At 46.4% G+C, this 12832-nt stretch overlaps 1 protein-coding gene across 1 annotated transcript; it reads left to right on the top strand.

Moving 5' to 3' along the window:
• Positions 1–1380: 1380 nt before the first annotated feature.
• On the top strand, positions 1381–8478 carry LOC138362836 (bile salt-activated lipase-like). Its single transcript, XM_069321407.1, has 2 exons — positions 1381–1440; positions 7684–8478. Exons 1-2 carry the CDS (start codon positions 1381–1383, stop codon positions 8476–8478), a joined length of 855 nt encoding a protein of 284 aa, XP_069177508.1.
• Positions 8479–12832: the final 4354 nt, after the last annotated feature.

Raw genomic sequence — 12832 nt, 5'->3', positions numbered from 1 at the left:
CCACACCAACTTTCTAGCCCATCCTCCTAAAATGAAAGTATCTATAGTAACTATTTGGTGGAAACTACCAATACACTAATACAAATATAAAACCTATTCATACGTTTCCTAGCTATCCTAAGCCTAATACACTCTATCTTAGGCCTAATATAGTACATATATGTCCTCTTCTAGGTATAGGAATGTTTAAAGTTAGTGTTTAGCTTTACTTTTTTCTGTATTATAAAATGAATAGTACAAAAAGTGGTTTACTGGAAGTCCATCACTACATATTGGTACTTTCCACCAATAGTTACTAGATACATTCATTTTAGGATGGTCTGGTTCTCTCGATTTCCCCTCCGTTAAAAATGTGGTGGTTTAACCTAACTAAAAGCGTCAAAATCTAGGCTACCCCACCTGCCCTACCAAAGCCCATACTCAATGGTCCTAAATAACATCAACATAACGGGTTTCTTAATTTCCCTAAACACCCATTTTTACGCTTGATCGATTTCGTATAAAAAATAACTATAGTGCATTCAGTAAAAGGCCAGGTTCATTAAGCCTGACTGGTAAGCCTGACTGGTAAGCCTCACTGGTAAGCCTCACTGGTAGACCTGACTGGTAAGCCTCACTGGTAGACCTGACTGGTAAGCCTCACAGATGTTAGGAAAAGCAAAATCAACATCAGTACTAAATAAAAAGCGTCAAATGAATATACCTTTTTGGAATTACAAACCTCGTATATATACCCTACAAACCCACTGAAAATTTGACGCTTTTCAAATCATGAAAACAGATTGCGGGAATACGTACGTCAGCCGAGTGAATACAGCAAGAGGCGGGACCCAAGAGTTGAAGCAGAACGCCACAATGCCCACCTAGACGAACACACTAATATTAAGCCAGTGTCCACATACAAGTGTGTTTCAAGTGGTGACCAGGTCCACTTAGAGATCAATACGCCAGGCAGAGCAAGTGAGAAGGGGTATGTATGTATGTATATATGTATGTATGTATGTGGCAAAGACCTGGGACTAGCTGGTGAAGACCTGGGACTAGTTGAAGACCTGAGACTAGTTGAAGACCAGAGACTAGCTGAAGACCTGGGACTAGCTGGTGAAGACCTGGGACTAGTTGAAGACCTGAGACTAGTTGAAGACCAGAGACTAGCTGAAGACCTGGGACTAGCTGGTGAAGACCTGGGACTAGCTGAAGACCTGGGACTAGCTTTTGAAGACCAGTGGTAGCCAGCGATGACCTGCCCTACAAGACGAAGTCCCGGGGGGCTATCACAAGACCTGGGCTCTCAGAACACCTTGGTGGTAACTGCCATACGGCCAGTTGGGAGTGGACCAGTGGTTCCAGGAAACAGGCGATGGTAAATTGTGGCGGACAATGGTGGTGGAGCGAGTGTTTGGACAAGCCTCGTGTCCCCCTCCCCCCACAAATGCCCGGGTGAGGCCCAGTAATTGCGCTAATGTAGGGAGAGAAAGAGAGAGGGGGGAGAAAAGAGAAGGAATAGAGTGAGGTAAACAAAAGATAGAAAGACAAAAAGGAGAGGTCAGAAGAATGGAGAGATACAAGACAAGAGGAGATCGAGAGAGAAAAAAAAATGGGAATCCAATTGAAATATTATTAAGGGGAAAGGAACAAGGGGAAAGTGCCAAGCCATTACGGCTATATAAACGATACGGTCAGGATAAAGGATTTGGAATAGCACGGGGTGAGAGGGAGGAGGGGGGAAAGGAATGGTGCCCAAGCACTTGTGGACGGTCGGGGATTGAACGCCGACCTGCAAGACGCCTGAGACCGTCGCTCTACCGTCCACGGCAACACCTGACAGGGGGCAACTATTATACTCCCGCCTCCTGTTTGCCAGTTACTTTAATCACTCGTAATTGCCCTATCTTCCCCTACCTCAGGTTTACACAGAGGAAAATGCTTTGACAGTAAAAGTCCTTGTATATCAAGGCTTGAGGCCGGCTAAAACACATCTTCTGTAACAGTAGGAGTATAATCATGGCATTCAATTACTTTCTTCATTATGCACCCCATACCCATCCCGTGGGCGGTGGTATAAAGGATTAAAGAGGCACATAATCGGTTCAGGAACTGAACCCTCTTAGTTCGTTTAACTAAGCAAATAATAAACCAATAAAGATGTCTGTAAAATACTTACCCCCCGCGTAGAGGGAACGGAAATGCAAGATGAACGTCTAGGGTTAATATAACACTATCCTCTCCTTGAGATAAATACAAAGACAAGATTGTTTTTAACAAGAAAATCAGCACAAGGCGCACGCACCTCCGCCCTCCACGAAGCCCAGACACCAACTGGCGACTTAAATGCGTGACCAGATGAAACTCCAGCAGCCAGCGTTGCCACAATATTTTAATACCGAACTATGGAGTAATCACAATAAGGTATACAACCTGTATTATTAGGTTGATTATTAATTAATCCTTTATTATCTCTTACAAGTATTATACATACTTCTACTGACAAATTTTGCATATATTGTCTGGCTGATTTACAGATAAACAGTAAAGGTTAGAGATGAAGGCTTGGCACCGTCGCATCAGCTGAGGTCTAGACAAAATTTCTAACCGTTCAGTTTCCCACACAAGGGAATATTTTGTAGCAATATGGATTATTTTAACATACGTTACTGGCTGAACAACACCCGAAGTCAGTGTGCAAATTAAAGAACTGCCACATGAACAAAATCAGGCCATGCAAAATATAATATATTCGCCTCTTGAACAGAGCCTATGCTTAAAACCTCATTTTGCAAATGGTTATTTGAATTCAATAATTAAAAGTGCAACATGCAAATTAACTTCAATAACTAAATGATGACTAGTTTCCCCTTTTTAAATCACCACGTGTTACTATTCTGTTGAACAATTTGCATACCTTCAATCAATATGTTAATAACGTATTATTAATACGTTTTTGCGGCAACTGAATTTCTTGTGTCTAAGCAAACACAGGTGTTGAAGAAGAGTGTCCCGCAGCCCCCATCTTAGGCGTGATCAACACCAGCCAGTAATACTTACATGCTATGCTCTGGTATGCAAATTAACGCTTATTTAGCTTGCAATAGAATGGAATTAACATTTACTTAGAAAGGAGGCTTCGATTCTGTTCACACCACCATCACTTGACAGGGTTAACACCACCACTTGACAGGGCTAACACCAACACTTGACAGGGCTAACACCAACCATTTGACAGGGCTAACACCAACACTTGATAGGGCTAACACCAACCATTTGACAGGGCTAACACCAACACTTGATAGGGCTAACACCAACCACTTGACAGAGCTAACACCACCACTTGACAGGGTTAACACCAATCACTTGACAGGGCTAACACCAATCACTTGATAGGGCTAACACCAATCACTAGACAGTGCTAACACCAATCACTTGACAGTGCTAACACCATCACTTGACAGGGTTAACACCAATCACTAGACAGGGCTAACACCAATCACTTGACAGGGCTAACACCAACCACTTGACAGGGCTAACACCACCACTTGATAATGCTAACACCAACCACTTGACAGAGCCAATACCACCATTTGACAGGGTTAACAATACCACCATTTGGCAGGGCTAACAATACCTCCCCACTTGACAGGATAATACCACTTGACAGGAACAGTCTCCCCACCTAACGGCAGTAACTACTGTGCCTGTCAAACGACCAGCACAAATGAGGCATGTATTCCATAAATTGCACCCGTCAAGCGGCGCCTTGACGTTTCCAGGAATTAGAGCGACAAAATGGATTCGAAATGTTCCTAGCGTCACGTACGTCAGACCAACGGAGCATGGGTGGTTGGCAAGGTGGTAATTGTGTTGGCAGCTGTATTAGGAAGAGCAGTGGTACCAGCAGAAGGTGGTAGTTATCTTGAGATAATTTCGGGGCTTTAGTGTCCCCGCGGCCCGGTCCTCGACCAGGCCTCCAAAGTGGTGTAAAGGGGGGGTATAAAACCGGGTTAAACAAACATATTTTTTTTAGTTTCAATGTAGGTTTTCTTTCAACCCTTTTTCTTACTTCCCTACAATCTAGGATAGTGGGGAGAGAGCCTTCTGCTGTTCTATCCTGCAGGATGCGTGGTTAGAAAGGGGAAGGGGGGGGGGGGGGTAGGACCAGCGACGGTTTCGCTTCATGCAGGTCGGCGTTCAATCCCCGACCGTCCATAAGTGGTTGGGCACCATTCCTTTCCTCCCGTCCCATCCCAAATCCTTACCTGATCCCTTCCCAGTGCTATATTTCAGTCGAAATGGGTTGGTGGTTTCTCCTGATATTTCCCTTCCCAAGAGCCTTGATAGTGATTCTATAGTGGACCAAACTATAGTGATTATATAATGTTCCGTTTAACAGTAACTGGAGACACCGTTTAACGGAGGTATGGAGGGTTGGCCGTTCTTAGAACGGTCTCCTACCCTTTCCATGGTTTTGAGGATCAACGTCCCCGCGGCCCGGTCTCTGACCTATCTTACTGTGGGATAGTAACACTAGTGTCTCACTATCCCACAGTAGTTAAGATTCTCTCACGACTCGTCACTATAGCTGTCACTATCACGCAGCTTCCTGTAGGTGGTGGGATGCCCACTTCACGTCACCACCAGACAACAATCTCAAACACTCCTTGACAATCCCAGCTACGCTAACTGGTTGTAAAGCTGCTCTGTATATAGTTCAAGGCCCACAAATAAATACAAAACTACTGTATTTACACAAAAGAGTAGTTACACTTAGATTGTATGTGTATTATTTGTATATTTAGAATTATAGATTTCCTATCTATATCCGTGATCCTCCAATGAGATAAGGATGAAAGACCTTGCTAAAGACTCCAGTCAAACTCTTTATATAACTTGGAGAAGGTGGTACTAACATAATGAAATTATAATATATTCTATCAAATACAAAAATGGTGTCGAGGCTGTATTCACTTAATGCAAAAGGCCTGATTCACTTGACTGAATTGGTTAGCGAGGAGCTGGGGATTGGTAACACCAGTTGACGGGGAAGATGGAGTAGGTGTTATGAATCTTAGAACTTGAGTGGTGGAGAGGGGGTTGCAGGTGGGGGTGTTAGTGGCGGAAGGGGTTGCGTGTTCTCATAACACCACACCCCGAAGGAAGAGGATCAATGTCTCCCCCACTCACATAGCCTAAACCATCCACTCTCTCCACGGAACAATTCTCTTGTTTACATATAAATACTGTAACACAGGCTGGCTTAGGAGTCTCCTTAGATAGAGGGGCGAGTGTGTCACCTTCCGTCACAATGTAACTTTATTCACAAAATATGACCCTACATTGGGTGTCATTACTGCCAAACACACCACACGAATATACAACTCTCTCACGCTTAGTAGATCGCCTTAATGCGTCTGATGTTATGGCCGAAATTGTATTCTAAATTGCTTTCTTGATTGGCGATTCCTGGCTTTTCAACAACAGCAGAAAATATTGATGTGTATGTTGAACAAAAGACAATATCGACCTAATCTATCTTGGCTTAACCAACTGAATGTGTGTTTGGTTAGACTCAGGATAGGTTTGGTTATACTTGATTAGCGGTAGGTCTTTGTTATCTATGTCTTCTCTTCGAACCTTGCTATGGGATAACCAATTTCTATAAGATAACCTTGTGGAGTAGGCCACTCCACTAGGCCTATCATAGGCCTTGTGGAGCGTAGAGGCCTTAGGTTATCTTGAGATGATTTCGGGGCTTTAGTGTCCCCGCGGCCCGGTCCTCGACCAGGCCTCCACCCCCAAGAAGCAGCCCGTGACAGCTGACTAACTCCCAGGTACCTATTTACTGCTAGGTAACAGCGGCATCATGGTGAAAGAAACTTTGCCCATCGTTTCTAGCCGGCGCCCAGGATCGAACCCGGGACCACAGGATCACGCGTCCAGTGTCCTGTCCGCTCAGCCACCGGCTCCTGTACCCAAAATCGTTCCTGATTTCCCTAGGCTAACAGATCATCAGTCGTCTAGTTAATTTGCTGTTGAGATAATATTAGTGACATTTTAAAACAAGTTATAAGATAACAGTTGAAAACTGTTCCTTTAATGTGGCTACACTTTGTGAAACTTGTTCCAATCAAAGTTAATCACGTAGTTCTAGCACGTTTCAAACCCAATACATTAGTCTTGAAATTAATACAACATAACCACAATCTGAAAGAATTCTATCCATTTTATTTCCCAACTGCATTTTAAACTTACGGAAACTATTAAATGGTTATGCAGTTAGCCATTTATTGATGCTATTTACAAATATACACAACTGAATGTTATTCAACATTTTTGTATAGTCACTGTGGGTCACATGGACGCTACACAGCTTGAAAGTCTAAGTCTGAAACCCAGTGCTCACGTGTGACTGAATTATGTATATGGTGAGGAGAAAGTAGGTATGTATAGCATCTGGTTATACCAGAATATATCGTATGTTATGTAATTAGGTGGTGATTATGGTGGGTGGTGTGGTAGTGGCTTGTTCCGTGGTGCTCCTTGTTCCGTGGTGCTCCTTGTTACGTGGTGCTCCTTGTAACGTGGTGCTCCTTGTTTGTTCCGTGGTGCTCCTTGTTACGTGGTGCTCCTTGTAACATGGTGCTCCTTGTTTGTTCCGTGGTGCTCCTTGTTACGTGGTGCTCCTTGTTACGTGGTGCTCCTTGTTACGTGGTGCTCCTTGTTACGTGGTGCTCCTTGTTACGTGGTGCTCCTTGTTTGTTCCGTGGTGCTCCTTGTTACGTGGTGCTCCTTGTAACGTGGTGCTCCTTGTTTGTTCCGTGGTGCTCCTTGTTCCGTGGTGCTCCTTGTTTGTTCCGTGGTGCTCCTTGTTCCGTGGTGCTCCTTGTTTGTTCCGTGGTGCTCCTTGTTTGTTCCGTGGTGCTCCTTGCGTGTTCCGTGGTGTTCCCCACCTGTTCCGTGGTGCTCCTTGCCTGTTCCGTGGTGCTCCTTGCCTGTTCCGTGGTGCTCCTTGCCTGTTCCGTGGTGCTCCTTGCGTGTTCCCTGGTGCTCCTTGTGTGTTCCGTGGTGCTCCTTGCGTGTTCCCTGGTGCTCCTTGCGTGTTCCCTGGTGCTCCTTGCGTGTTCCCTGGTGTTCCCCACCTGTTCCGTGGTGCTCCTCGCCTGTTCCGTGGTGCTCATTGCCTGTTCCGTGGTGCTCCTTGCCTGTTCCGTGGTGCTCCTTGCCTGTTCCATGGTGCTCCTCGCCTATTCCGTGGTGCTCCTTGCGTGTTCCGTGGAGCTCCTCGCCTGTTCCGTGGTGCTCCTTGCCTGTTCCGTGGTGCTCCTCGCCCTGTTCCGTGGTGCTCCTCGCCTGTTCCGTGGTGCTCCTCGCCTGTTCCGTGGTGCTCCTCGCCTGTTCCGTGGTGCTCCTCGCCTGTTCCGTGGTGCTCCTCGCCTGTTCTGTGGTGCTCCTCGCCTATTCCGTGGTAGCTCCTTGCGTGTTCCGTGGAGCTCCTTGCCTGTTCCGTGGTGCTCCTTGCGTGTTCCGTGGAGCTCCTCGCCTGTTCCGTGGTGCTCCTTGCGTGTTCCACAGCCACATCAAGTCACGTAAACAGCGGGGACCCATTCCAGGTTCTCCACAACAACGATTTTCTTGCGAGGAGTCGTAAGCCTTAATTATTAAATTTATGACTGTTTTGTCCCCCACCAGAAGCGGTTGGGCCGTGTCCTCCTCCTCCACGAACCCCTACTGCCTCCTGCACCACCTGGAACCACTACAGTATCACCTGCTCCACCACCTGGAACCACTACAGTATCACCTGCTCCACCACCTGGAACCACTACAGTATCACCTGCTCCACCACCTGGAACCACTACAGTACCACCTGTTCCACCACCTGGAACCACTACAGTATCACCTGTTCCACCACCTGGAACCACTACAGTACCACCTGCTCCACCACCTGGAACCACTACAGTACCACCTGTTCCACCACCTGGAACCACTACAGTACCACCTGTTCCACCACCTGGAACCACTACAGTACCACCTGTTCCACCACCTGGAACCACTACAGTACCACCTGTTCCAACACCTGGAACCACTACAGTACCACCTGTTCCAACACCTGGAACCACTACAGTACCACCTGCTCCACCACCTGGAACTGCTACAGTACCACCTGCGCCACCACCTGGAACCACTACAGTACCACCTGCTCCACCACCTGGAACCACTACAGTACCACCTGCTCCAACACCTGGAACCACTACAGTACCACCTGCTCCACCACCTGGAACTGCTACAGTACCACCTGCGCCACCACCTGGAACCACTACAGTACCACCTGCTCCACCACCTGGAACCACTACAGTACCACCTGCTCCACCACCTGGAACCACTACAGTACCACCTGTTCCACCACCTGGAACCACTACAGTACCACCTGTTCCACCACCTGGAACCACTACAGTACCACCTGTTTCACGCAATAGACGAAAATGATTCCTATTTTAACATGTAGATTAATGAGTGCCTTTAAAATTATGTACTTACTGAATTAAGATAATTAAGATATACAGAGAGAATTTTCCAATCTGCTGCGAATAACACAATCATGTGTTAATCATAGTTAATCAAAATCATTAATTACAATCACGGCACAATCATAGACAATACGACAAATGCACTTACTCTGTTCACCAATACTGCTTATACTGATCATACTGATTTGTAAAGTCAGGTATGTCTATTTCTCTGTATATCTGTATGTGTGTGTGTGTGTGTGTGTGTGTGTGTGAGAGGGATTGCTTGCTTCCTTACCTATCAGAGACAACCTTGACAGCTGGCTGTTAATTCCACATTAATTACCCTATTAACCGTCATTCAAAAAGACGTTCACTTAACCAATCATTCCCCAGATATCTCTCAACCAACCAATCATTCCCCAGATATCTCTCATCCAACCAATCATTCCCCAGATATCTCTCATCCAACCAATCATTCCCCAGATATCTCTCATCCAACCAATCATTCCCCAGATATCTCTCATCCAACCAATCATTCCCCAGATATCTCTCATCCAACCAATCATTCCCCAGATATCTCTCATCCAACCAATCATTCTCCAGATATCTCTCATCCAACCAATCATTCCCCAGATATCTCTCATCCAACCAATCATTCCCCAGATACCTCTCAACCAACCAATCATTCCCCAGATATCTCTCATCCAACCAATCATTCCCCAGATATCTCTCATCCAACCAATCATTCCCCAGATATCTGTCATCCAACCAATCATTCCCTAGATATCTGTCATCCAACCAATCATTCCCCAGATATCTCTCATCCAACCAATCATCCCCCAGACATACAATTCATTTAAACCTTCAACACTATACAAGTTAAAACTCTCAGATAAACAGGAGCAGCATCTGATAAAAGATAAAATGAAGTTGTATATTTTCTTATGAATTTTGTAAACTAAAAGTTAGATAAATACGACAAAAATTGTATAAATATAAAATCAAATGAAAATTAAAAATATGCAAAACAAACATTTCTCAAATTTATAACGTTAAATTTTAAATTAAAAAAAAAGACAGACAATTACACTAAAAATTCATACAAATCTGGTAAATAAATATTAAAAAAATATATATGTATTTTTAATTTGACCTCCTTCCCCCCCCCCCATACTAAAGGAGTCTGGCATTTAATGGAGTCTTGTTTGTGCACCTACCTACACCCCCCTCCCCCACTACCCCCACCCCTCTCTCTCTTCTCTCTCTCTCTCTCTCTCTCTCTCTCTCTCTCTCCCTCTGCGCTTCTGTTTATTACCAATGTTTACTTTCCAGGGCACGTTTGGTGTGTAGTGATGAGGTGTGAGTGAGTGAGTGAGTGAGTGAGTGAGTGAGTGAGTGAGTGAGTGAGAGAGCGATTGAGTGAGCGAGTGAGAGAGCGAGTGAGCGAGTGAGAGAGCGATTGAGCGAGTGAGCGAGTGAGTGAGTGAGTGAGTGAGTGAGTGAGTGAGTGAGTGAGTGAGTGAGTGAGTGAGTGAGTGAGTGAGTGAGTCAGTCAGAGAACGAGTGAGCGAGCGAGTGAGTGAGTGAGAGAGCGAGTGAGGGATGAGGCGAGTGTTGGTTGATGCCGCCGGGTGTATCAATGAGGGGGGGGGGAGGGGGTAGATAGAACAGGTTGGGCAACAAAGGGGGAGATTAAGTGGTGATAGAGCAGCCTAAGGCTCTCTCACCCCCACGCTCCTCTCCACCGCCCACTGCTGGCTGAACTGTTAATAACTCTCACCCAGACACCTTACCCCACATGCCCGTCCTCGTATACGAAGATCCAAGCTCGTTAATCCAGCCGCCAAACCCCCATCATTATGAATTAAAAGCGTTTTACACACGACTCGCAACATATACTAAAGCCCCAAAGCCAGTAAGAACCCCCCAAAGCCAGTAAGGAAGTCACCACCAACCTCAGTATCAGAGCCAACACCAAGCCAGCAACAACAACCTGGTGGCTCTACATTATTTGAAAGAAGGGGAAAAGTTAAATAACATGTTGTGGGATAGATGAAGGAAAAGGAGTTTCAGAAAGTGGAATAGGGAGAGAGTTATGACAGTAGGCACCCTCCGTCTTGCCAACACCATGGGTGTGTTTGGTTAAGAGTTAAGCTCTAAGCTCTAAAGTTAAGCTCTTAAGAGTTGAGCTCCAAGCTTGCTCTCTCCTGTCAGAGCGTCGGGAGTGTTTGTAAAGGTTTGTCTAGTGTATTTCAACACACATGGGTGTCCGACTTCGGGCTCACCATAGCAGTGACTCATACGTCAGGCTGCGAGCAGCCGCGTCTAACAGCCTGGTTGATCAGTCCAGCAACCAGGAGGCCTGGTCGACGACCGGGCCGCGGGGACACTAAGCCCCGGAAGCACCTCAAGGTAGCCTCAAGGTAGCCCGTGCTACCTTGAGGCTACCTCTATCAGATTTTCTCCATTATAAAAAATACAATGCAAAATATGTGTGAAATATAGGTATAAGGTGCAATCAACTGACAGTTGAGAGACGGGACCAAAGAGCCCGAGCTCAACCCGCGTAACCACAACTAGGTGAGTACACATAACTCAGGGGAAGGGACTGACGTAATTCGAACTGAAAGTTTTTATTTTAGTCCTGACTACGTTCCGTTATTACAGTCGCACGCTCTTCCCAGCGTCGGTGGGGGCTATTTTGGTGCTCAGGTGTGACAATTACGGGCCGGTGTGGGTGGTAGGGAGTGGGTAATGATAGTACAGGCTATCCAAGCGTGCATGCACGCGCACACACACGCACACACGTGCGCGCACACACACACACACACACACACACACACACACACACACACACACACACACACACACACACACACACACACACACACACACACACACACAGTGCTGGGAAGACGGGACACCACGAGCGTAGCTCTCATCCTGTAACTACACTTAGGTAATTACACTTAGGTAATTACACACACACACACACACACACACACGCACGCACACACAATCTTACACACCACATACGCACGCGCGTGAACACACAACAAAAATAAGGCAGGAAAGAGAAGGTTGGGAAGATGGCATATTTCTGGACCGCCAAAAAAAGCCTTTAATACAGTACCTCACAAGAGATTACTTCACAAATTCGTGAAGCCGGCGAGAGTAAGCGGGAAAGTGGGTAGAGAATTACCTAAGAGACAGGAGTCGGAGAGTAAGAGTGAGAGCGAGAAGTCGGACTAGCGTAGGGAAACAGGTGGAGTACCTCAAGGATTGGTGTTGGGCCCCATCTTATTTTTTCATTTATATAAACGAACCTATCTTCAGGAGTTGACTTTTAAATGTCAATGTTCGCAGACGATGTAGCACTAACGAGAAGAGTTGTGACAGGTGAGGATCGTAAGATTCTCCAAGACGACTTAAACAAGCTACAGAGCTGCTCCGAGAGATGGTTGCTGGAGTTCAACACCAAGCAGTGTAGAGTGATGGAAACAGGCGCCAGGAGACAAAAAAGTACAGTATACAATAAAGGGAAATTTTACACACAGAAATCACAATTGCGTGATGCATCAAATGAACAAATCCACAAGGGCCGTGACGAGGATTTGAATCTGCGTCCGAGAGCATCCCAGACGCTGTCGTAGCTCAGTCGATTAAGGCAGCGTCTAGGATGCTCTCGGACGCAGGTTCGAATCCTCGTCACGGCCCTTGTGGATTTGTTCAAGGGAAACTTCCTCCCTGTAACGACTAGAGAAGAAGACCCGAACAAGAACCCAAACATGCTGGAAGGGGAATCAAAATATCCAATACAAAAGGATTAAGGAAGCAGAGAATCCAAGTAACCGGGAAATGACGTGAACGACCCAGATGACTCCAAGGGACAGAAAAACAAGCGAAGAACGGCTGCCGGAGTTCCTTACACAGTCTCCTGCACGAGAGGGTTCCGTGGAGGGAGGGAATGGTTGATAGAGGTGCTGGAGTCCGACTTGACATCGCTCGCGGTTCTTAACACTATCAGGCTCCACCGCGAGTCATTCTGGCCAGCTGCTTCAACGCGACCGGCGCGCGGCGCTGAAGATCGCGCGCCAAAGAGCCGCTATGCGGGACATGACGGCTCACAGCCCAACGTGGAAGAATCAGTACGGATAAGAGAAGGCTCAACGGATACGTGGGGGTCCTAGCAACCGATAGACTCCACCCCGCGAGCTGGAAGTCAAGTGATTTGACTCCCAGCACGGGGGAGGAAGTCAAATCACTTGCTTTGCCTTGGTGACAGAGGACCGCGACTGCACAATCGGGGGTTCGATTACAGCCTTAAACCT

The sequence above is a fragment of the Procambarus clarkii genome, chromosome 9 (assembly GCF_040958095.1).
Source record: "Procambarus clarkii isolate CNS0578487 chromosome 9, FALCON_Pclarkii_2.0, whole genome shotgun sequence".
In the NCBI taxonomy this organism is placed as follows: domain Eukaryota; kingdom Metazoa; phylum Arthropoda; class Malacostraca; order Decapoda; family Cambaridae; genus Procambarus; species Procambarus clarkii.
This window is presented reverse-complemented; position numbering and strand designations above follow the sequence as displayed.